This window comes from Rhineura floridana, chromosome 10 (genome assembly GCF_030035675.1).
Source record: "Rhineura floridana isolate rRhiFlo1 chromosome 10, rRhiFlo1.hap2, whole genome shotgun sequence".
In the NCBI taxonomy this organism is placed as follows: domain Eukaryota; kingdom Metazoa; phylum Chordata; class Lepidosauria; order Squamata; family Rhineuridae; genus Rhineura; species Rhineura floridana.
In genome coordinates, this window is record NC_084489.1 from 48,479,318 (window position 1) to 48,506,164 (window position 26,847).

The 26,847-nt window shown below is 41.7% G+C and overlaps 1 protein-coding gene across 6 annotated transcripts in view; it reads right to left on the reverse strand.

Moving 5' to 3' along the window:
• PHF14 (PHD finger protein 14) overlaps positions 1–26,847 on the reverse strand; it is a 276,890-nt gene that overhangs the window by 43,930 nt on the left and 206,113 nt on the right. For 3 of the 6 annotated variants that reach the window (XM_061586426.1, XM_061586424.1, XM_061586427.1), the window contains 2 exons: positions 23,268–23,381; positions 22,827–22,847 (listed from right to left, as the gene is read on the reverse strand). The exons of 1 other annotated variant lie outside the window; for it this stretch is intronic. In XM_061586426.1, coding sequence (XP_061442410.1) covers positions 22,827–22,847; positions 23,268–23,381 — 135 coding nt within the window. The remainder of the gene's footprint in view (positions 1–22,826; positions 22,848–23,267; positions 23,382–26,847) is intronic. 2 more of the 6 variants (XM_061586425.1, XM_061586428.1) reach the window with 1 other exon arrangement.

The window sequence follows — 26,847 nt, forward strand, 5'->3', positions numbered from 1 at the left end:
CCTCTGAAATAAAGTTTGACCTACTGCCTGAAGCCAGCAATGATGGAGCCAAGCAAATCTTGGTAGGGAAGAAGTTCCACAATTTAGGCACTACCACTGATGAGACCCTGTTTCATAAAGCCTCATATTGTATGATGGATACAGTGCCTTACAAAAGTAATCAGACCCCTGACCAATGCTCTCATATTACTGAATTACAAATGGTACATTGTAATTTCGTTCTGTATGATATTTTATTTTGAAATACTAAAACTCAAAATTAATTATTGTACAGTGACATTGGTTTTTGTTGGGAAGTGTTTGTAAGAAACAAAAAAACTGAACATGTTGCTTGCATAAGCATTCAACCTTTGTGCTGTGGAAGCTCCCAATTTCACACAGATGAAAGAAACTGCCCTATCAAGGACACAATTACCTTACCATTGACCATGTTTACCATGTAAGCAAAGTGAGAGGAACTCAAACGATTAGGACCAAGTAGAAATAAATGCATGTATTTAGCCATAAAGTTCACCCTGCACTCAAAGGATTAGGGTGGGTTATGAATTAATGCTTCGAATTATATCACTAATAATACATCAAGCAGCAGCAAGTTGGAAAGTACAACGGATCCAGAAGGTGGAAGCAAGAATATTACCTGGGATATGCCATATGGGATCTATTACTCTGATTACACACCCTAGAGATGGTTTCCAGAGGCAATTCAAAGTGCAGGTTTTGAACTTTAAAACTTCTTTTCCTTACAAACCTATGCATTCCCTTAAGACTATCTGAGGCTCTACTATATACAGTATGTGCTTTTAGAGGAAGATTTTAACATATCAACGGAGAGCACTTTATTGCAAATTAAAGAAACTGGATGGAAAGAGATGCAATTCACATGAATGATACTTCTTTCGTATCACTCTGCCTCATTCGTTAATATACTGTACTCGGCTGTAGAGATATTCATTGGCCTGCTTAAATGCTAGCAATATTTGCATTTCTCTTATATATTTACAATTCATCAAGTATTGTAAGAAAGCAAAACAGTGTAACTTCACCTGTCAACATAGGACTTTTAAGTACTATGAGTAAATATCAAACACGCATAAAAGTTATACAAAAATCTGACTGGCAACAGCAAATACAGCAACTTGGCTCACATTATATTTAGTTTTCAAGTTGTCCTTCCTATAGAACTTGGTAAGCTTTTACTACTCCTGTAAGTGTAGGTGGTGTCACTAAAGAGACACATTAATTGCTTGTGACTCAAGGTTTGAAGTTTACATAATTTTAACACTCTAAATGATTTTGCATGAAATCTGTTATCACGGAGTTGTTTAAACTGTTTGTATTGTGGTATAATTACAAGCTTTAACTGTCAGCAGGTAGCACTATTATTCTATTGAGCTCCTGTCTATTGAACAAGGCTGAATCTCAGGGCCAATTAAAGTAATAGTATTTATTATAGTACAGCCCTCTAATTTTACAGTGTCACAAGAGGTTTAAAATTGTTTGAAAGTGGCTCTGTGTCAGAACTGGACCTCATGTATAAAGTTCACACAAAGGTGGGGGAATGCTCTCTGAAGTTCAAGATGTACATGTGGGGTGCATTATTCTTATGAGGTGCTTTCAAAGAAGCTACTACATAAAAGCCCAGCTGAATGAGAGGGATGTACCACATCAGAAAAAGGTCATTTGAATTGGCTTTCAGTTCTTCTTCCCAAAGGACCGTCTCTTATCAGTGTATTGTGCTCTGCACAGAATCAATAAGCCATCTATTACATTCACAATATACCACCCCCAATTAGATATATTAATAGGAACATGTCTTATCAATGGTGTTTTGCCATGATATAGAACACTCTGGGCTTCCAAACCTTTTTGGACTGGGAGGTACATTCAGAAATATAAGAAACTGTTGTGGGTGCCACAAAATAACTATTTCACAGAAGAAAAACTGGCAATGCTCAGAACCTCCCTTGCAAAAACAGGTAAACCACTACACTTTCCTCCCACAAACATATCAAACAGACAAAAAAAAAGCAAAAAAGTAGAAACACTCCCCTAACAAAGGCAACCCTTCCCAACAACTAAAAAAATTGAGAGGGGCAGGGTTTTTGTCGGGCACCAAGGTGAGTGCCCAAATGTTTCCAGGACCAACAGCCATCATATTGGGGACCCCAGGAATATGCCATTAACACAATAAACAAAATATAACAGGTTTTGAACCTGAAAGAAAGCATCTCCAATTAACCAAATTATAAAATACGGGCAGGAGAGGAATTAAACTAATTCTGGTAGGGAAGCATCCCTCCAGATCCCTGGGCATGTATGTAGCTGATAGCTGTGGCTCCCCAGCAAAGGATGTGGAATAATGTGCACCTTGGCCCTGCTGTACTTGTGTTCAATCTGATGTGTGTGAAAGGCCACAAGGGGCCCCTCTGAGTTCCCCCTAGACCCAAAGGTCTGTCAGATTTCTGGAAAGTGCCCTTATCCAATACTGCCTCAGTATATCTAAATATTTCCCCCCAAATTTCTCACGTGCTTGAACACAATGCCATAACCGGCCAACAGCCACACCTCTCTGTCCTGCCCAGAGTGAGAATCATGAAACGGAGTAACATTGAAGGCAAGGCGTCTCATAGATTTCACTATCTAGCTCACTGTAATCCCTAACTAAACTACTCAGGCTTACTCTGCAGCTTGTAAGGGGAGTTGACTCAGCAGCCTAATCAGGGGGGGTGCGGGCTTAAGTAGGAAAGGTTTTCACCCATAATCTCTGAATCCTGTGCGGGACCTCCCTCTGGCTAAGCCTCTTTTCTTGGTGGCGCATACAAGGTGACAGAGGGCATGCACAAGTCTGCTCATCGGACAGTCTAGTCTCCTCAGGTGCCGGCTTCATTGAAGAGGGCGGAGATGTTTCAGGCAGGGAAACGTTTGAAGGGCCAGACAAGGAATCCTGGGGGGATGGCGTTGGCGCGTGCGCGAAGTCTTGCTACAATGGCTCTCCTGGGGCGCTTGGCAAGGGAGGGATCTCCATGAGAGCGGGCGAATTTCCCGTGGGAATCAGAGAGTGGTTGGTCGTGTCTCCTCCCCCCAGATCTTCAGGAGCATCCTCCACATCTGACATCTCTCCCATCTGCAGAGCTGGGGATGCACCCTCAAACAGCTCCCCCCCCAGAGTCACTCTGCACCAGGAAGGGGCCCTGGGGCTCCCCCCACCTCCTGATCTAGGCCCCCCTGGGTCACCTGGGGCTCGACACTCTTTCTAAAGCCAAACAAATTAAACCCAACAGTATGAAGTAGACAAAATGGGAGGGGTCCCAAACAGCAGGGCCCTACACAAAATTCCAAGTTGGCCCCTTGACAGACAACTGGCATTGCCCGTACTGTATATAGGGAGAGAAGGTTTGAAGGAGTGGAACAAGCTTATAACTCTGCTCAACCCCCTTCAGTTGGCTACAAGACGTGTGTCCCCCCCATATCCCTCCCATCAGGAGACACCCTCACAAGTTGTCTTTGCCAAAGGGAGGGGTGAGGGCAAACCCACCCCCACATTATCGTGGGAACGTTATCCTGCAAACAAGCTACTAACAAAAGTAGTGAAAGGACACTGTGGAATAGATATACAAATCAATATAGCAGATACTGCTTACAGGTTCTGTTATTGGTAGAACTTATTATTTATGTATTTATTGTTTATTTTTCAATTATTTATTTTTAATTATATTTCAACTAACAGTCAAATGTTACGACTAAAATTCAAGTATTTACATACATAGTTGTAAATATAATTACTGGTAAAAAAAAGATCTCATACCTCTTCATCCAAAAAAAAAAAAAATCTAAGAATTTACATGGCTGGAGGTTTGAAGATATCTATCTATCTATCTATCTATCTATCTATCTATCTATCTATCTATCTATCTATCTATCTATCTATCTATCTATCTATCTATCTATCTATCTATCTATCTATCTATCTATCTATCTATCTTTAAAATGCATTTATTCACAATTAAACCCACACTGACACAACTCTCTTTTATCCTAAGGAAAAATAAAACTATGTGGTGAAAACCTAAGCTACTGATTATGCTCTATTAAACAAATTTCATTGCCTTATCACAGTAATTAATTTTTCTGCATCACATTAGTAGTATTCTTATCATTACTGAAATGCTAATGCAATTTGAAAACAGAAGCTACCACATGATCAGTTATATTAGTATTGACACCAGAGACAAAGAACTTCATTTTCTAAGCCATGGTAAGACTGATACCATTGTATTTGGATCACTGCTGGTTACTTGCATAGCATACTATGCTAGTAGGTGCACAATATTACAAACTGACATTTATTCTAAAAAATGGATACACTGCAATAGCTACCTAAAGAAAGTGCAAGATATTTTTCAAATTTCTCAATATTTATTGCTCAAATATTTTTGGAAATAAAATATCACCTAGTATGTTAAAGCTAATTAAGATAGCACTACCTTGTTAGGCAAACACAAATCATAAGCAGCCTGAGAATATTAATTACATTGGTAAATTTCATTAAGAGGAGGAATGATGCTTTGGATGAGTAAAGGCTGAAAGGGTGCTTATATATTATTGCCAGGTAAAAGTTTATTAAACAAACCATTAATGTCTTATGACAACAAAGGATGATGAGGGTGAAAAATCATAAACCTTAAAAGGTCAACCCAAGTCCTAAAGAAAACAATGCTTCAGTCTTGTCACAGTCCATGTCTAGAACTGCCCACAGGGACTATGGATTAACCATTCCATATCATAAATGTAGCAACTAAGTCTGGTTGAGTCATAGCATCCAACCCTTGGGCGCACCTAACTAAGCTCTTTGGATGTCAGCTACTGAGACAAGGAAAACAGAACAAAACAAATAAATAAAATAAAATAGCACACCCTTATCCCCTTGGAATATGTTATCCATGTAAGATAAAATAAAATAATGATGATAAGGCAGCCTATAAGAACCACAAAAGAACGAGGTTTAGTTTAGAACATAATTTAAATCAGTGCCCACTATTTTGGGCTCAGAAGTCTAATTCTCTCATAAAATGTCTTAGCTAGAACTGCATGATAAGTGAAGACGGCAATGTGCCTGAGACTGTGCAGAGTACAACAGCACTCTCTCACCACTGAACAGTCAATCAATCGTTAAGATATATTGAACTGGGAGGCAGGGCTCTGGGTCATATCCATCATCACATGAGTGAACATGTGCGACAAGTCTTAACCTTCATCTCCTCCCCTTAGTTTCTTCTGCTCCCCCAAATCTGCTCTAGATGGTCTCCCAATCCTCTGGAGCAGATATTGGGGGAACAGGGGGCTGCAGGGAAGAGGAAGTGGAAAGTCTTGTGTAAATGGAAGTCTGTTGTACAAATGAGCTGACATTATTGGATGTCACCATAGTTTCTAGGTAAACTTGAGCACCAACGTATTTAATTTAAAAAGTCCAACAATACACAAAAGATATCCTGAGTGTAGGGGTGTTGGTGCCCACATAGTTTCAGTCACAAAGACTTTATATTTTCAACCTGCCTAGAAAAGGAATTCGCACTTCATGTTTTATTCTACAAATTGAAATTCTAGCAGGATTATTTTAACAGACCAACTGCAAATCCCACTACAGTTCCATTTTAACTTTCATTTGTCCTTTCTTTTAAAGCTATACACAAATTCTTTGCTATGAAACACATATATGGCAATGGTGGGGTTAAACTTGTCACAGACATTTTAATACTGAAGATTTCATGTAATTCATGGCAGATATATTTTCAAGGAGGAAAACATTGATGCTATCTTGGTTATAAGCTTGCCAGTGAAATGATTTAGATAGTTTTTTTCTTTCCATGTAGTATCAGAATAAGACCGTTCTTTGCAAGCAATGAATTATAGCTGACACTTCAAACCTATTTTGTCTGTATCTTCTATTTCAGAAAAATGAGAAAACATAAATATTTATTCTATATATATAGAGAGAAGACATAAGACTCTGATAAAAATGATTCACTACAGGATGATGAATAATTGTTACCTATGCCATTGTCAGAACAACAAAGGGCATGAAATATTTGCCAGATTTTAATTGGAGGATACCAAAGGTTACTGAACAAAACAGTAATCTTTTTATAATAGAATGATAAATATTTTAGCATAATGAAACTCTAAAAAGCACAGGGATTGAGTTATATGATACACATCTTGAGCCAGTGACACAGGACACAACATATTACAGAGGAGAAAGATATTACTATGTATACCAAAACTAATGTCTAGACATCACTGGACATTAGCAAACATTTATTATGAACTATCAAGGGTGATATGGAATAGGTTTCTTGGAACTGTTATGGTAGAATCATAGCTCAGTGGTAGAATACATGCTTTGCATGCATAAGGTCTCATTCAGTCCCTGGCATCTCCAGCTAAAAGGACCAGTTAGCAGGTGATGTGGAAGGCAAGAGGAAATGACACTGCGCAAGATGAACAAATAATCTGGTTTTGTATAAGGCAACTTCCTAAGTTACTAATATGTGGTGACAAACGATGTCACCAAATTCTTATGCTCATGATGCATCTCTTACACTTATGATGTATAACTTGTGATTTTCACTAATTTTTCCTCAGGTTGCCTGTGGAAGGATTTTTTTTTTACTTTGTTTGGCTTGGGGAACCGCAGATTTCTTTGAGGCTCAGTGACTGTAAAAACTGAGAGAGGATTTTGGATGGCATGGACTTGCACTTATCCTCTCACCTCCTCTACAGAAGCCTCAAAATATATTTTGTTTACAGAGACTCTGACTGATGATCATACTTGGAATATTTTCCCAAATCAGACTGACCAGCAGCATATTCTCTTGGCTCACTTACTTGTGCTGTCCAGATTTGTCTACTGTGCAAAGATCTTCCTGTCGTACTAGTGTGCTTGTCCATGTCACACTGGCCTGGATTGCATAAACTGATTTCTAGATGCTGAATGGTTTTGCCTTGCCAGAGTGAAACCAGTTACGTGGCTTTTGGGCCTTTTCAGCACTGTGAACCACATCATATTTGTTTTGTACTTGAGAACCAATTTCCAAGTGCAAAAAACATGTGAATGGTGCTGTTTATGAACAGCAGTCATGCATATAAATTAGGATTCTGATCCACAGTTTATGGGACCAACTGTGAGCTTAACTCTTTTATTATATTCCCGTAAAGCAACTGGACTTGTACATACCATACAAACTGGGATATAACAAACTAACCTTTGGGACCAGAGCCGGCACCAGAGGGGGCCCTGGCTGACGGCCCCTGGGTCCTAAGGGCCCACTGAAGGGCCCCTCCTTAGGGTGGGTAGCCCTCCCTTCTGCAATCCTCGGCAGCGCTGGCTCCCCACCTTACTGCAGATCACGAGAGGGAGCTCCCAGATACCCCCTACTGCCGTGCAGGCCCCACCTACCTCTCCCTTGATGTAAATGCTGGTTGCACTGCGGGCACAAGCCTGCCATCAACCAAGATGGCGGCTGAGATTTCCCTAAGGGGCTGATTTCCCTCCGCCATCTTGCTTGATGGCAGGGATGTGCACATTGCACTCACGCCTGCCATCAACCAAGATGGCGGGGAAGGCATCAGCCCCTTAGGGAAGCCTCGGACACCATCTTGGTAGGTAGGTAGGTGGGGCATGTGTGCACATGCTGGGATCTGGGGCAGGCTGGTGCCCAAGGGCCCTGGTATGCCTGGCGCCAGCCCTGATTGGGGCTATCAACTAGGAGTCACTAATAGGGAGAAGGTGAGGCTGACAGTGGACCATTGGTCTCACCTGAAGGGTGATTTTCATATGAGGACGGCCATCGTGGGTATTAGCTCCACCTATCGTGCGAAGGCAAGAATGTCTTTGAAGTCAAGACTAGGGGCGTCAAGCCCCTCCCACTCTCCAGTTCATTCGCAGCGAGTCTATAGAGAAATATCTAAAAATACAAGGACAGGGCCAACAGGCCTGCCAGCAGGAAAATAACATGCATAACAACATGACTCTAACATAGCGATATAACAGAACTAGCAGTCTTGACTTCACTAGTAACTTTAAATATAACTATATATAACATCTTAGTAAAATATCTATACATCCTCCAACTGGGAGGGTCGTGATGGCTGTCCTCATATGAAAATCACCCTTCAGGTGAGACCAATGGTCCATTTTCCATATGAGGCCGGCCATCACTGCGGGATGTACCAAAGCAGCCCATAATAGGGAGGGACCACCCACATGCTAATCGTTATTAAGAACCTGTTGCAACACTCGTCTGCCAAAAGAAGCATCGGCAGAGGCATAACGATCTATTTTATAATGCCTTATAAACGAGTGTGGGGTAGACCAAACAGCAGCCCTGCAAATATCAGCAACAGGAGCATTAGTAGCAAAAGCAGCCGAAGTGGCAGCTGACCTAGTAGAATGAGCTGTTATACTAGCTGGAACTGGCAGCTTAAGGGACTCATATGCTAAGGTAATACATGCCCTTAACCAACGGGATAAGGTAGAAGTGGTTACTTTATGCCCCATAGACCTTGGATGAAAGGATACAGAGACTCCGTTCGTCGAATCTCCTGGGTCCTAGACAGGTAGGTCTTGAGAGCCCTCCAAACATCCAACAAATGCCAAGCCTTCTCTAGAGGATGAGTGGGGTTCGGGCAAAACGAAGGGAGTACAATGTCCTGATTGCAATGGAAAACTGAATTGACCTTGGGACGGAAGGAAGGATCAGTTTTCAGCACAACAGAGTCCTTGTGAAAGACACAGAGATGGCGGGCAGAAGACAATGCGCCCAGTTCCGAAACCCATCTGGCAGAAGTGATGGCGACCAGGAACAAGACCTTGAAGGACAGTAGACGTAAAGGCACAGTCCTAAGGGGTTCAAACGGAGGACGTTGTAAAGCTTGTAGGACTTTGGACAGACTCCATGAGGGAAAACGGTGAACTACGGCCGGTGAACGTAAAGCAGTGCCTCTCAGGAAACGTTTAATGAACGGATGTGAGGAAATAGGGGCACCAGTGGAGGACACTGAGAGAATGGACGACAGAGTGGATGCATGTCGACGTAGAGTGTTGGGTCTGAGTCCCATCATAAAGCCGCTATGGAAATATTGCAGCACCTGATACATAGTGGCCTGGGATGGATCGCAGTGGTGAGACTGGCACCACTTGGAGAAAGCCACCCAAGTATGTTGATAAATACGGGTGGTAGATGGTCGTCTCGAGGCTAAGATAATATCAATAACAGCGTCAGACAGGCCAGCCGACCTCAAATGTCCCCGTTCAAACGCCACGCTGTTAGATTGAGCCAAGTGGGGTCCTGATGCCATACTGGACCCTGGGATAGAAGATCTGGCCTGACTGGCAGTGTCCAAGGATCCATCACCGACATTGCAAGAAGATCCGAGAACCACGGTCGGCGTGGCCAATATGGTGCTATCAGAACCAACTGTGCCCTCTCGCTCCGCGCCTTCCGCAAAGTTTTGGCTAACAGCGGTATGGGAGGGAAGGCGTACAAAAGACCCTCTGGCCACGGTATTGACAGAGCATCCACTGCTTCCGCTGTTGTGTCCAGGTATCGAGCAAAGTACCTGGGAAGCTGGTAATTGCGACTGGAAGCAAACAGGTCGAGTGAAAAGACGCCGAACCGATGCTGGAGACGATGGAAAATGGTCGGATGAAGTTTCCATTCTCCCGGAAAGACCTGTTGTCGGCTGAGCCAGTCTGCTGTCACGTTCCAAATCCCTCTGAGGTGCTCTGCTTTTAGGGATTGAAGATGGTGTTCTGCCCAGACGAAAATGAGGGAAGCTAGATCCTGCAGAGGACGGGACCTGGTGCCCCCGTCTGTTCAAATGTGATTTTACACACGTGTTGTCCGTTCGAATGAGGACATGGTCCAAAGGGAACAGAGACTGAAAATGAAGTAGAGCCAAGTGGACCGCCTTGAGCTCCAGCCAACTGATGCTCTGAGTCTGATCTGCTGTGGCCCAAACCCCCTGAACGTACTGGGAGTTGCAGTGTGCTCCCCAGCCGATGAGACTGGCGTCCGTGGTGACAACAGTCCTGTGGGATTCTCTGAATGGAGTGCCCCTGGAAAGATGTTGGACCCTTGTCCACCAGCGGAATGAAAGGCGCAGTGCGGGGCTCAGAGGAACTGTGTGATGATTGGAGTTGGCAATGTCCTGTTGAAAGGGCAACAAAGCCCACTGAAGGTGGCGAGAGTGGGCTCGAGCCCATGGCACAATATGGATGGTAGAGATGAACATTCCGAGCGCCCTGGCTAGAAGCATGACGTTTGCGGATGTTTGTTGCAACAAGGACCTCGCGATGTTTGTGATGGCAGTTATGCGATCTGGAGACAGAAACACCATCGCCTGCAGGGTGTCCAACATTGCTCCTAGATGTAGTAGGCATTGGGTTGGTTGAAGATGGCTTTTGTCGAAGTTGACAAGCCAGCCGTAGGCCTGCAAAACATTGAGGGTAAGCGTTAAATGACGATGAGCCAGCTCCTCAGAGTTTGCCCGTATTAAAATATCGTCCAGATATGGATAGAGGTGGACCCCTTGAATCCGGAGGTAAGCCACTAAGGTGAGAACTTGGTAAAAACTTGCGGAGCAGAGGAGAGGCCAAATGGCATCGCTCTATATTGAAAGTGCTGGGGGCCAAAAGCAAACCGAAGGAAGTTTCTGTGGGCTATGCAAATGGGCACATGGAGATACGCTTCCTTTAGGTCGATAGAAACCAGGAAGTCTCCTTCTTGTAGGCTTTCAGTAATGGAGTGGAGGGATTCCATTTTGAATCTGCGGTATGTTACAAAACGGTTGACGAACTTGAGGTCCAATACCGCCCTCCATGACAAATCTCGTTTGGGCACAGCAAATAGGAGGGAGTACACCCCTTCCGACCTCTCTGTTGTAGGGACTGGCTCTATCGCCGCTATGTCCAAGAGCTGATGTATAGCTGTCTGCATGATGCTGTGCCTGGCCGGCGACCTGGGGCAAGGGGATGGATGGAATTTGTCTGGTGGGGTCGCCCAAAACTCTATTGCATAGCCAGAAGAAAACAGGTCCCTGATCCAGGCGACCTTAGTCAGACGCAGCCACTGGTCTCCAAACATAAGTAGTCTGCCCCCAACCGGTGGTGTATTAGTACTGTTTGCGCTGGCGAGACCCTCCCCTATATGAGGACGATGAAGTACCTCTGCGCCCTTGGTACTGACCTCTGCCCTGGAAACGTCGGTTCCAGGTTCCCCTGAAGGGACTGGAGTCATAGGATCGGAAGTCGTGGCCTCGTCCTCCTGGCCGCGTTTCTCGAAAGGGCTGGTTAGTGCGGAAGGAGGGAAATCGCCTGAAAGGCCTACGATCGATGTTCTTGACAGTGGCCAAAACCGGTTTGTGAGCATCTTTGGGATCAACCAGCACTGCCTTTAGAGCTTCCTCGCCGAAGAGCAAAGATCCGAAGTAAGGTGCCCTGGAGAGATTCACTCTGGCCGTAGAGTCAACTTGCCAGTGGCGAAGCCAGAGCACCCGTCGAGCGACTATCTGAGCCGTCATGGCTCGTGCCCCCAGTTCAGTGGCATCCAAAGTAGCATCAGCTACAAATGCCGCTGTCTTGCGCAACTTTATCAGTGACCTTCTGAGAGAAGCAGGATCAGGGTTAGGGTCCTCTAGAAAAGCATCCAGCCACATCATTGCTGCCCTGGAGAAGACGGAAGCTGATGCAGAGGCTCGCATGGAGAAAGCAGTGGCCTCATGATTTTTGCGGAGAGCGAAATCTAATCTTCGCTCAGTGGCATCCTTCAGTTGGTATTCTCCTTCCCTAGGCAAAAGAGATCATGAAACTAGGCTAGCGATCGGCTCGTCTATGCCAGGAACGGCCAGCATGGTGGCAAAGTCAGGAGCTAGAGAGTAAAGTTTGTCGGCCAGGTTCTTGAAGCGGCGAGTTTGGAATGGATGAGACCATTCTTTGGTGGCCAGTTTAGCGATGGGATCCAGCACCGGGATGTAATGCTCAGTAGGTGCAGGAGATTTGAGAACCCTGGGTCCTTTAATAGCTGGAGCGGCAGCTGTTGGGGGCGCAGCTTGGAGACCAAGGGTGTTAACTACCCTGCGAGCTAGAGGTTGGTAATCTGAGGCATTAAACAAGCGATACGATGTATCCTCCTCATGTTCCGAAGAGTCACTCCATTCGTCTCCTTCAGCATGATCAGCAAAGGGTGACTCCTCCCCATATGAATTGTCATCAATACATCTGCCTCTAGCTACGTCAAAAGGATTTGGGGAGCAGGAGGGATTTGCCTCATGACCTACATATTGGTCCATAGTGTGTTGAGGTATGGCGGGGACTTGTGGTGGTGACTGCATTTGAGTAAAAAATGACAGCATACCCTGAAGTTGTGAAAGAAACTCATGAGACAGCTGCAGCCCCGTTGAAGCAGATGGTTGTGCCTGAGTAGGTGGGTCAGTGGGCTGTGACGTAGGATAAGCCCTGGGCGGCAATATGGGAGGAGGCTGGTTAAGTGTTGGCTGAGTAGGAAAGCCAGCAAAGTCCTCCTCATCGGAAGCAGCAGCAGGGGAATGAAAGATATCTGTTAGCTGTTCCTGGACTGCTGAGGTGGGGGTCGGAACAGACGCATGGCGTGGGCGCTTCGGTTTGCTGTGGCTGGAAAGATGTTTAGTCATAGCCAGTGCTTTGGCATGCTTAGTCTTATTTGCCTTAGATGGTTGTGGCTTGACTGTCTGAGACATGTCTGGCTGTTCCGCCATCTTATATTCACTATGGGTGCAGTACACAGCCACAGCGGGGGCAGAATGTAGAGACCCGAACAGGTGCAGTACACAACCACAGAGGGGGTAGAATGCACTGGCAGATGGCTAAGTACACGGCCACAGAGGGGGCAGAATGTACGATGGTAACAGCGTCAATATAATGCAGACTAGACTTCAGGCTTGGTACACGGCCACGGAGGGGGCAGAATGTACAGTCCAAGAGCTTGTGCACAGAATAAACGGCCTCAGCACACGGCCACGAATGGGGCAGAATGTACAGTCCAGCAACTGAGATCAGAGCCACAGCCTTGAAGATACAGCCACAGAAGTATAGGTTCAAGTAGTTGTAGAGCAGACAGTTGCAATGAGCAGCAGCAGTAGTCGTGTGGTAAAGAAACCCTAGTATAGTTATAGGGTCCTATCTGCAACACACATACAGGGAGCCCTTGCAAGGCAGATCCCCCTTGGTTAATATAGGAGAGGGTAACAGAAAAGGTGGGAAAAAAAGGGACAAACAAAATGGCGCCCTTAAAAAGAGCAGGAAAAAATGATCAAAAAATGGCGGAGATAAAGCAGGAGCAATGGCGGACTTGTACCAGCGAACTGGGGGAGGGGCTGTCCAGCGCAGTCTCACAGCAGGAGCCGCGGGGGCGAGAAAAAGCACTCGCGGCTCCGAAAAACCCAAGCAGGGGACGGCCAGGAGAAAGTTGTAACGGGTAAGGCAGCAATAGAAAAGCAGCCGCAGCCTCAGCCGCCGACTGCAGAGCTCTTCGCAGCGGGGAATTTAAAGCCACGGAGCGAGGTTCAGCCCAAGGATAAAAGCCGCTACAGGAAAGCCGCAGCCACAGGCTCCTGAGGAGCGTGGCAGAACCCAGGAAGACACCGACCCAAGTGGCCAAAAAACGTGGGTCGAGAAGGCTCAAAGCAGGTGGCGGGATAACGCAGGGAGCCGCAGCTGCAAGCTCCCGCCTGAGAGTAGAGAGAACTGCAGCCGCGGTCTCTCTAAGGACGCTGCGGAGCGCGGCTCGAGGCAGCCCAACGGAGAAAAGCTGCTACAGTAGAGTCGCAGCTGCAGGCTCCCGAGGGATGCGGCAGGACCCAGAGAGAAAAGAACTCAAAACGGCCAAAAAACGTGGAGAACCGCAGCCGCGGTCTCTCTAAGAGCCGTCAGGCAAACAACAGGGGAAATAAACGGCCCGGGCAAGAAAGAACCCCCCCCAAGGAAATTCCCCAGGAATCGAGGGAAAACAGTGGTAAACACAAGACAGAGGGAAGGAAAGCACTTGGGAGACACACAAGTAACAAAAACCTCCACACCCTATCAAACAAATACACAAACAGACACAAAAGACTTAGCTAAATGCTACGCTATAGAAATCTCAATCTTGTTCGTACGAAGGCAAGAATGAACTGGAGAGTGGGAGGGGCTTGACGCCCCTAGTCTTGACTTCAAAGACATTCTTGCCTTCGCACGATAGATGGAGCTAATACCCACGCAGTGATGGCCGGCCTCATATGGAAAATAGCAGGCTCATCTTCTTCCCCACCATCATCCCCAGCAACTGACAGCCCTGCCTTCTCAGTGTTCTGTCAGATCCTAACAGATGGCAGGAGTTTAGTGAAAATTGTTTCATCCTGTACATCTCTCTGTCTTTATTACAATATTGACTGTGAGACTTTTTGAGGAATCAAAAATGGGCTTTGATGAGAAACACTTAGAAATATTCAAGTAGCCAAGTAGGCTATGGCAAGAGCAAAATACAGCCATTTATGCAAGTCCACCCATGAAATCACACTGTTACTTGCTGTAGCTCTGATTATGCATCAAAGCAGAATTTTTTCAAGGGAAAAATGCATTAAGATAAATATCCACAAACATGATCCACAAATTAATCAAGCAAGTATTGGCACTGAAGCTTAACTTAAAATGTGATAAGCTATAGAAAAGCCAATATAAGCAAATATTTACAAGAACACACACACACGCATATATATGTATGCTATTACATATATAGATAAATATATGCATGCTTTGAGAACTGTTTAATGTCAAACAAATGTATTTTTACTCATGAGTAACAGTACATCTAATTGACACTAACAGTTCTCAAAACAAAGTAGAAAGCCAATGTATCAATGTTGTTTTAATGTATTTTAAGATGTTTTTATGATGTTTTAAAGTGTTTTTAGAGCTTTGTTTGCCGTCCTGGGCTCCTGCTGGGAGGAAGGGCGGGATACAAATAAAACAAACAAACACAGTATCAGAACATAAGAAAAGCCTGCTGGATCAGGCCACTGGCCCATCTAGTCCAGCATCCTGTTTTCACAGTGGCAAGTCAGATGCCTATTGGAAGCCTTCAAGCAGGATTTGAGCACAACAGCACTCTCCCCTCCTGTGGTTTCCAGCAATTGGTATTTAGAAGCATACTGCCTCCAGTAGTGGAGGTAGAACTTATCCACTAAAGTTAGTAGTCACGGATAGCCTTACGCTCCATGAATTTGTCTAATCTTCTTTTAAAGCAATCCAAGTTCATGGTCATCACTGCCTCTTGGGGGAATGAGTTTCACAGTTTAACTGCCCAGTGTGAAGAAGTACTTTTTTGGCTTGTCCTGAATGTTCCAACATTTAGCTTCAATTGGATGTTCACAACTTCTAGTGTTGAGAGGGAGAAAACTATTCTCTATCCACTTTATCTATATCATGCATAATTTTATACACCTTCTATCATGTCGCCTCATATATCCCAAATTTAATGTTTTAAAAACCAACTTTGGTAATGTTTTGATATCTATATTTTTAATATTATAAAATTGCTTTGGGATGCCTCATGCGAAGTGATTCATAAATGAAATGAATGAATGAATGAATATCTGCATATTATGTATGGAAATTGAGGCTGAGGCTGCTCACAAGTTATAACAGGTAACAGGTTATAACAGGTGCTTGCCCACCAGTTACCTCATCAAATGTACAACCCAACCAAGCGAGTTGGTAGTGGGATCATGATCTGTTCATGATTACCAATGAGATTCTCCCCATGAGAATATATGTTAAACCTTGCTGGATCACAAAAACAGTCCATTTAGTTCCACATCCGGTTCCCCATGGTGGAACCAACCAGATGCTTTCTGGGAGCCCATAAGCAGGATATGAGATGGCACTCTCCCATTGTTGCTCCACAGCAATTGTTATTTAGAGGTATACTTCCTTTGATCCTGAAGGTTCAATATAGCCATCATCACAGGTAGCCATTGATAAACCTGTCCTCTGAATGATCTAATCCCATTTTCAAGTCATCACCACATCTAGGGGGAATGAGTTCCATAAATTAATTACATGCTTCTTGACAATAATAACTTTTTTGACTGTCCTTAATCTCTTGCTGGTTAGTTTCCATATATGATCCTAGTATTATGAGATAGAATAAATCTCTGCCCACTCCCCCTCCATGCATAATTTTGTAAGCCTCATCACAATTCCACGACTTGTTTTTATGACAGCAACAAAAATAGTATATTCATAAGTTCCCCACAGAAGTGTAACTTTTGGGGCTCTACAAAGAGGAAGGCTACTAGGCTTTGGATGGGTATGTGCTTGGAGAGTCTGGACAAAATGTTTCAAAAGCACTGGCTAAGTCATTCATGTTGTTCTAAAGGGTTTACTGATTTTTTTGTGTGGAACACTAAAGACAATTAGGATAGATGTGTCTTTATCCCAAATTCTCCTGTTAGCAGATTGGACATAAGCAATCAGCAGATTCAAATTACAATTCTAGCATAAAATTTTCAAGATGTATATTTTTCTAATCCTGGAGAATGTGACAGATTATCAATCAGAATGAATATTCAAAAAATCATTAGCTTTTAACATTCTTAATTGCCTGCATAACATTATTTACTATACAATAGATGTGTGCATCATCTAAATAGAACGCATTTAAAACATTCCATGAAATATGATTTCTAACCAATGAATGCCAATTTCTATTTGCCTTTAATTTCCTCTCAATACTAAGATCATCAGAGTGTGACAATTAATTAACTTAATTAAGCTAACAATTATGCTCTTTCATAGGTCAATATGTAGAGCTACTCAGATTAATAGCGCAGCTTGTAAAGTTAATCTTCTTGTATAATGCAAATGACACTAAGTCATGTATTAAATACATCCTTGAGTAACAGAAGAAATTGGACTAAGTGTACTTTAAAGAAAGGCACGGACTGTGAAAAGGTTAAATAAAGACAAATGCCTTGGTTTTGTGACAATGTTTTAAGTGAAGTAATTCATATTTAAACTAGCAAATTCAGCTATCTCAGCTTAAACAAGCATACTAATAAATTAACTTGCAAGGCAATATTATTTTTTCTTGCTTTCTCTTACATTTTGTCATTAAATGATTGCTATAACACAATTTCGACTTTCTTTTTATCATTTAAAAAGAACACAACAGCATTATAAATGGGGGAAAGAAGGATTAAAAAAAACCAGGCACGACTAACCTTTCAAACCATACCCAACCCAACTCATTACTTGCAGCAGAGAGGTGATTTAAGAGCTACAAGTCAAAAGAACAGGAAGTCCTTCCACAGTGGTGGCAGGCCTATCGTGGTTCATCTTTAGTCCCCCCTTCCTTACTGTACCATAATGTCAAGATGCAGCACAGACAGAAGTAGGTTGATGGGTGAGGGAGAACTTCATTTCTTTTAGTAAATATAGTTATCTCCCACCATTCAAAGAAACATTCCCAGGGTGGCTGTAGAAAGGTAACAACTGTCATTTAAAATTTTGATTCTAGTTCAAATTGTGCTAAATAGCATTATTTTCTTAGATTAATTGTGCTAAACAGCATTATTTTCTTAGCTATTAATTTAGCCTACTAGATATTTCAGTAGAGTTAATACCATAACTCTTATTTACCATGCAGCTTACAAGGCTCAGTGTTTCTTTTTATCATTCTGTCACAGATTAATAATGTAGGTACACCATCATCACTGTTGACCAAGGAAGAAAGAGCCCAACAGAGCTTTCCAATCATTTAGTTTATTAACATTTACACAGAATATGCTATGTGCCAGTCTCTTTCTGGCTGAAGGAAAGAAGAAAGGAAAAGAGAGCAGCAACAGCCTAGGTTGCACAAGATACTAAACTATAGTTTGTTTAACAAATTAAGTTTTTCCACAGATGATCAAACAAACCATGAATTGTTTTTCCAAAGTTTGTATTGTTTTCGAGTTATTCTTGCCTGGTGTCTTGGAGCTTGGTGAGCATCTGGGGTAGTTTCTTTATACTGGCAAAAACCCCGAGATAAACTTAGGATGCTATCTTTGAAAACCTCCCAGTTGAGACAGCTTTGGCTTCAGTTGCTGTTTTATTGGAAATGTTGTGTAATTTCAGTAGATTGATTTGTATTTTTGTGATTATAATTTGCTTTGATGGCCACTGATTGGCAAAAAAGTAGCAAATACATAGTAGTAGTAATAGAAGTAGTAGTAGTAGTAGCAGCAGCAGTAACAACAACATCATCAACAATGATGGTGATGGAATGGGTCCTTGCTAGCTTTTGGCTTAGCTGCTTAGATATTATGGAATATGATGAACATTCCAACTGCTAAGATTTTTTTAAAAAACATAGGATTTTACATTAGGGACAAATAGGTTGTATGCTGTCAAGAAAGCATGTGTGAATGCTGCATTTATGAGTGTGATATATCAGTGATGTTTGTAAACAGTGTGCGTACAAGCAGGTTGAGTGAGAAAGTGTAGATACCAAAAATTATGTTTGCAGATTTACAGATTTCCGAACATGTCTGTAGAATTGTCTCTAGTGTCATTTGTTCTAATATTACCACAATATCTGTCCAAATTTTATATTCTGAACTTCATAGTGAAATCAAATTTTGGTAGCATTCTTTAGGTTTGAATACATTTATTTAGATTTGAAATTGAGATTGATCCAGCAAAAACTAATGTTTTGGATATATTGGACTCTACAACGACTTTACAGGAAGGCACAGAAAAATGCTGGAGGTGTAATGCTGAAAATGTCTCGTTGAGGCATATGATGTGGGCATGTCCAGTGATATATCCTTTTTGGTCTGAAATTAGTCTTTAAATTTTGTACTGGTGAAATCCTTGTTATTTGCAAATATTCATGTACTTTTAAACTATACTCCAGTAGTATGGGGATTAATGGCTGGACAACAAAAGTAGATTTTGTGGGCCCTTATGGTTGCTGAAAGTTATACTTCAAACCTGGAAGGATAAACACCTACCAATTATTACAGAATGGTCTGAGGACATCACCACCCTTGCTACATTTGAACATTTTTCTTATAAACATCAATCCTGTGTGGATACCTATTTGGACATCTGGAGGGCTTATATCAATTTATATGTTGAATTTAAGATGGATGTACTGATGGCTACCGCATCCTTAATGTGAACTGACAGGATGTCCCCCCCCCGTTCGCTTTCTTCTTTGGTAACTTTACTAAATTAAAAAAAATGTTGTGACAATATAATTCTTTCCTACTTCAATACTGGCACTATCTCAATATTAGAAAGAAATACTTTCAACTACTAGTAGCGGTACAAGAATTGTAAAACTGTGATGGAAGATCCCTCAAGCATCCTGGCCCCAAGCAATTTGGGCCCTTGAAAAATGATGAAGGAAAAAAGGCTTTCTTTCCTTATATTCACACACAACAGGCATTAAAAGCAGGCCTGTGTGTAGGGAAAGCAGGAAAATGGTCAAGCTCACCTTGCTGCAAATTCCTGAGCTCTTTTTGTGCCAAGAATGGCTAATGCATGACCAGCAGATCATTAATTTGGTATCATTTTAAGCAAAATGCGTACAATCTTTTGATTAATATACTTTTTACTATGTGATCTTGGAAACGAGGTTTCTAATCTCGTATACTACAGAGCAATGGCCTCAGCTAAGGGAAGACTTCATAACAGAATCAAGGTGGAAAGGAGATAAAATGTTAGCTTGATACTGATTTTTTACAATAGCATGATGTATATAATTTTACTCCATAAATGTAATAAGTGTGTTTTCGAAGTGAGAGGTATTCTGAGGTGGGCTACCTTCTTCATCCCTCTGTGTTTGATGGAGAGTGGCTGGCTCAGAGTTACCCCTTTTCTTTACTGCGTACCCTAATCATTCTTTATATTGTGTGGCTTTCAGCTATAGTATGGTGATTTAAAATTAATCTTTCTCTATAGCAAGGTAGTTATAAGCAGAATTTCACATAGAACTTCCATTCCAGTCACTCTAAGTGAACCAAACTTGGCCTTGTCTCATGGTGTTACTTAAAAGAACAGGTTGTATTGTCCTAAGAGATGTCCCTGGCCAGCTTGGCTGATCAGAAGCCATGATGGAATGGAATGTATAGTACAAAATCATCAGTAACATATGACAGTAGAATAGTAGTAATATCAATCAAGGGGACAGACTGACATAAATCTGGGAAGACAAGACAATAGGATGGAAGGTATCTGTAAAACTATGAATATACATGAATTACTTTTAATAAAGTTATCTGACTGATTGGAAATATTGCAAGAGGGAAGAACTGTTACGTTACATGGGGAAGAACTTAGGGGATTGGTTAATTACTGTCACATGCTGTAATTGTACAGTATAAAAGATCTGTGCAGACTGTCCCTCACTGCAGTCCTCCCCAGATTTTCTGTGGGACTGACCCTGCATATGCTTGTAAGAATAAAGGCCTACCCTTTTGCTTTAAGCCTGTGTCATTGATTACTTAAAGGACCCCCAGCAAAGATCCCACAGGAGAAAATAAGAAAATAAAAAATCCTCCATCAACTGCACATAGTGACTGGAATCAAACTAAGAGAATGTACCATTACTTACACCCATAAACTAGCCTAGAGGTATATCTAAAATAGCATGAACGAATAGCAGAAATTGCAACAAGAAATGCGGTTGCCATGCTGTGCAGAACATAACAGACACTGCTTTCAGAAGTTATTTGGTAAAACTCATAATTATTAAGATGTCTATTAGTTTTCACAATTTATTTTTTAGCCTTACAGCGGAAAGAACGGTGCAAGGATTTGTATCTAGGATCTGTGTGTTTGTTTATTAACACTTTCCTGAATGGAAAGGAAGAGAATAACTGCAGAACCTAAAAAACAAAAATAAAGATAAGGCAGTCTATTGCAGACTGCAAGCTGTTACAGAATATCATAAAAACTTGGTGAGCATGCAACGAAATGGTATATAAAATTTAGTACGTACTCTGTATCAAATCACAAAGATTTTATCTATACTGTAATATCTTATTTCTTAATACACATTATAAAGATGATACCTCATTACCTATTAAAAAGTGTATTATGTTACTGATATGAAGAATCTGTCATGCCATAAGCAGAGAGTGCCCACACTCTTAACAGCAACAGAAAGAGGTTAAGGATGGAGTGGAAAGGTCAATTCCTACTGTCAGCTCTATCTGCTTTAGTGCAGGCGAGTGCAGTAGTTGGGCCACTAGAGTTTACAGATGTACAGATATCTTCAATCAGCATCCCAATGAAAACATTAATAGGAAATTTCTCCAATGATTCAAAAACACTTATTACCAGAATTTGTTCCTCTGTGCTCGCCTACTTCTTTCTGACTTCTCCACTTGACAGTTTATCAAGACAACACACACAGTTAAAAGATACCTGTGCAATATTGATAGGATGGTGTAGTAGAGAATTAACAACACTAAGACAATAGATGAGTTAAAATTGGCCATAACTTTATTGTCTTCTGTTTATACAGAGTTTGCCATGGCAGTAAGCAAGGATCCAAATCTCTGACAGCCTGACTGACACCAATTACTCAGCCTCAGACTGATTTAGCTGGTGGTGCAGCTTTAGAACTGGCCTCCTCTGTGGGCCACTTTTGACAGGTGGGTGAGGTCACCCACCTAACTATCACCTTGGATCATATGATATCAGATGATCCAACTTCAAAGGAAGAATTGGGAGTGCACTCCTTATTCTTCCTTTGCAGCCTCAGCTTGAATTCAAGCATGATTTCTGCCAAAAGCTGGGGTTGACATCTGTACTGACTGCAAACCTCATTTTTTGCAGGATGCTAGCCGTGCTTGCAGAAGAACAATCAGGAAAAGATTCTAAGGTTCCTGATGGTTCCTCTGCAGCCACAGCTGACATCAGTTTTGGTGCAGGTGGGCTTGGCAAAAATGGCCTCACAGGCCAAAGATTCTTCACTCCCATGTTAAGGGATGGAAGGCAAGCTCAGACTGACCAAAGTGCAGACAGACACCATAGCTATTGCTGGGGGTAAGCTATTCACACCAGTTCCTGGGCTGGACTCCCAAGACCTTTAAAGAGAGTCCCTAAGTGAGAAACAATAAGCCTACTCCTGTTTACTCTCTGCTAACAATCTTGTCCAATGCCTCTAAGACCAGCTAGAACAACTGTGACAAAGATGGAACAAACAACTAAAACACTATGAAACAGGCCAATCATGAGTTCAGGTAAAATATCTTCCTAGCTCCATCACCTGTGGCTAATTGTGCCAGTGACACAAGTGCTACAAGATAATGGCGGGTAGGAGGGAAGCTGAAGAAGGCACTAGTTAGACTTTGGTTTGGCCTCTCCCTGGTTTGCAGCCAATCCTGGCAAAATGGGATGGAGCATGAGCTGTGGAATGGCTGAGCAGCAGATCAGATGACATCACTACTAGACATGTGAGACACACTTTCTTCTTTCTTATCATCTCCCCCCCCAAAAAAAGCACAAATGGAATCCCCAGTAAGCAGGGGTCCAGGATATTAGTAAGGTGCTTTAATGTTGTTCATCATTTGTTGCTTCCTTCTAAGACGCTACTTAACAATTCTCTTTGCTCTCAATTTGCTTCAGTATTCCTTGCACATTTTAGTCTGATAGATGAACTTTCATTACTTCAGTGACTTCTTTTATTATACTTGAAAAGCTCAGAGTTTGGCTATGTGAGAAGGTATTGCCAGCCAAAAGTCATTGCCAAGCTTACCTTTCCTCTGAATTCTGAAACCTGTAAAGACAGATTTACGAAGAAACATAAAATCCTCTGACAGCCAGTTTTTAGAATTTGATCTCTAAAAATTGGGCTACTTGAACAGCATTATAAACGTGAACTTATGCTTCCACTGGGGTCAAATATGACATCAGAAATTGATGTTACATGCTACCAAGTATTGGAAAACTGGATACCTGAGCAGAAGAAAAAGAGCAGAAAGGATAGCTTTCCTAAATGGCAGAGTTTGAACTAGTTACTGCATCACATTTTAGGTGGAAAGTAACTTTCTGGTAGGCCTGACCTGTGGTTTAGCTTCACTGAGTTCTTGAAATGGAAAGAAACCAATATAAATAAAAAAAACAAATAAAAATAGGAGAAAACCTCAAAAAGTTCAACAATCAGTTCAGTTAACGGAATAGACATGGAATGTCCTACCTCTTCTGGATATTTCTGTGCCACCGATACCAGCTGTTCAGAGCTACTTCTTGAGGTAGAGGGTACAACATTACTTGGGACCTCTGAGACCACCTCATTTGACGGTTCGGAGTCCTGAGGGCAACAGAGACAAACAGACCCCTAAGTAGCGTGCTGAAGTGGTACTCCATAAGAGTTTTAGTGTGGATTGACTGAAGGGACTGACACCAGAAATCTCTGTATTTCTAAGATATATTTTCTTTCTTTCTTTTGTTTAATTAAAGCCATTTAGGCTCAGTGGCTTGTATTCTATGTAGTGCTAAATAACTCATTCTGTTAGTTTAAGGATATATGCTTGCACAATACAACTTCCCCCCACTCCTTGCTACCAATCTGTTCTGGGAGATCCCCCAACCCTCTGGAGCAGATTTATGGAGGGTGTGCGGCATGTGGGGGGAAAGAGAGAAGGGGAAGTTCTGTTGTGCAAAAATAAATCCTTGTGCTAATGGAATGATTGCAATGGATACTGCCCAGCATTTCTTATTTACATGGAAAGCACAAGAATTCCACATTCTACTCAGTGTTATAGGGAATATGAATATATATTTTCCAATATAAATAATAATTTCATAGATATTTTTCCTCTTTACCTCAAAGACACAGCTCAGCAAGTAACTTTGAGGAGGAACTGAACAAACATGGGATTGAAATGTTACATATTTCTATAACAACAACAATCCCCTTTTTCCCAATCATACTAGTGTTTCTGTGTGAAATCTGAATCAGCCACAGAAATAAAACCCGATAGCAACATAAACTGCATTTGTGGCTAGCATTCCATATTCAGGCTGCAATTTGGGAAGAAACTGGACAAGGGAGGGAAACTTTACTGCTATGCAAATTTATTACTACAGGATCTAGGATTGTATAGGAGTTAGAAACGTCAGAGATTTACTGCTCGAAAGTATAATATAACTTCTAGTTACCATTAAAACAGATTTTTAATAGCCTCCTAATAGTTTCTGAATTTATTAATGACCTGAATAGCCTCCTACAAGTCTGCAACAACAGTATATTCTACTAGCAACAGGACCTTCAAAAAGAAGTGTCCTGTAAGAAATGTACAAATCTAAGAGTTTAGGATTTTAAATGAAGATTTTTTTTTCTTAAATGGAAGCAGAGGGTGAAATGTAAAAGTTCTGTGTGAAAGAATGTTAATATGGTGTTGCTGCAGTCCACTGACAGCTGTGGACTTTCAGCTGCTGCATGCATAAGGAAACATGGAACCCTTGACTTCTGCCCTCCACATGCCGTTGGGAGATGTGGATCCCCCCCTCAGTATGCAAGAACCTCCTTTATGCTAATTCTGTGACACAAATCTGTACTTCAATAAATGTTACCACCACTGTCACTGACAAAAACAGTTTCAGAGGAGCCAGTCTCATGTCAGTTTGGAAAGATGAAAATAAGCATGGTAGAAAGAATATATACGGGACTCTGCACAACCCTTCTTCCAGATTATGGCAAATTGCATGAAAAGTCACTCAGGTTTTGGTTGTGTTTCAATAAAGAATGAAAGCTAGACGTTTTATTGTACTTCTCTATTCACGTGATAGTATACTGAAATAATCCAGGATAAAACATTGATGGGAAAGGCTTTCCACATTTATTTTCCATCTAATTAACCTTTGTATTTTGTCTTCCATTGTATTAGAAGGAAGAATTTTAAACACCTCTGCTTCCTTTGTGGACTTCATAGTTGAATTTATTGAGCTATGTGAACATTTGGAACAAATATATTTATCTGTGACAAAGTTACTGTTGTTTGTTGCATTGATCATTCAAAATTTAAGATGCTATTGCACAGAATGCAAACTATGCACAGTTGATATATCACTTTAAATTGATGTAGTCATTAATTACAAAGAAATCAAGCCATGAATTACTGAGATCTTCTCCTTCCCATAAGAATCAACTCTGAACAAAGGCAAGTTTTAATTTCAGCATTGACAGTTATGGTCAATCAACTATTCTGAATTGAACTGTGATGCACATCAACGTAGCTTCAAATGAAAGTGCAGTACTGTGGTCCACACACATTTCTACATATAAGATAATTTTTGCAGCTGCCTGTGGATGTGCAGTTACTGGCATCTATGTTGCTTGCTAACACCATGTGTCAGATACATTTTCTTCCTCTGCACAGGAACATGGTAACTGTTGAAAAATGTAGGATTATCCTATTATCCATTGCACTTATCTTCCAACCACATTTTGGGGCACTAACTTTGTTCAGAGCGAAAGTGACAAATCTCATTTTGGAACATGCACACATATATACATGAAACACAGCTATATCACCTGCTTACATGCTTAGTCAAGCACTGATTTTGTGCACATTTTGTACAGGCTTGGGATTTAAAATAGCATTAATGTTCCCACTCCCTCTCTTTCAGTCAATGGGGCTTAACAGCCATTATAAATACTAAAGTAAAAATATGGGATAATTTCTATAGGATAATCTAATAAAAAATAGGTAAGTTTTTGTACTGTGCAAATACTTTTGTTTGTACAATTCCATGACAAAAAATGGCATTTGTTTATAAAAATATCCCTTACATAATTTCCTGACTTACATGATATATATTTCTTTTGTCTCTCAAGTGAAGTATCATTACATTTCATTCAAGGGAGCATTATATTTTTGACCAGCATATTCGGGACCATATTTTTGCAACATAAATCTATCATGCATCTTTTCAATGGAGTATATTGCTCATTAAATTATTAGCTATTAAAGAACTAGAGTTTAGAGTTAGGAAAAAATAGTGTCTCCAAAACAACATAGGAATAATATAGGAAACAGTGTTATGTTGTTTCAGATAACTGGTCCATCAGTTCAATACTGTCTACACTGACTGGTAGCAACTCTCCATGATTTCAAACAGAAGTATATTTTAGCCCTACTTGGAGATACCAGGGATTAAACCTGGGTCTATTTGCATACAATGTATGTGCTCTACCACTGAAGTCTATCTTTCCCTGAAGCAAGCTGGATCTCAACTTAGTGTTGCGGTGTTATCTATTTAAGTGCAGGCTCCCTTTATGATTTATGGCAGCCTACCTTTGCCTGGGTCTAACAACCCTGCAGGCCTTGTTTCCATGGAGACCTGCATTCCTTGCATGCCACCCAGAAAGAAACAGAGTACAGAAAGCAGAAGTGGAGTATAAGTATGTAAATTTCTTTTTAATGATAACACATGCAGAATATTGTTACTTTATGGCTAATTCATGGTCTGTAACTATAAAAGTGTGGTGTAGTGGTTAAGGTGTTGGACTACGACCCGGGAGACCAGGGTTCGAATCGCCACACAGCCATGAAGTTCACTGGGTGACCTTGGGCCAGTCACTGCCTCTCAGCCTCAGAGGAAGGCAATGGTAAACCACCTCTGAATACCGCTTACCATGAAAACCCTATTCACAGGGTAGCCATAAGTCAGGATCGACTTGAAGGCAGTCTATTTCTATTTTTCAACTATAAAACCAGTATAAACAACCTTTTTAAAAGTGTCAGATGCCTACACTTGTGGCTACTACCAGA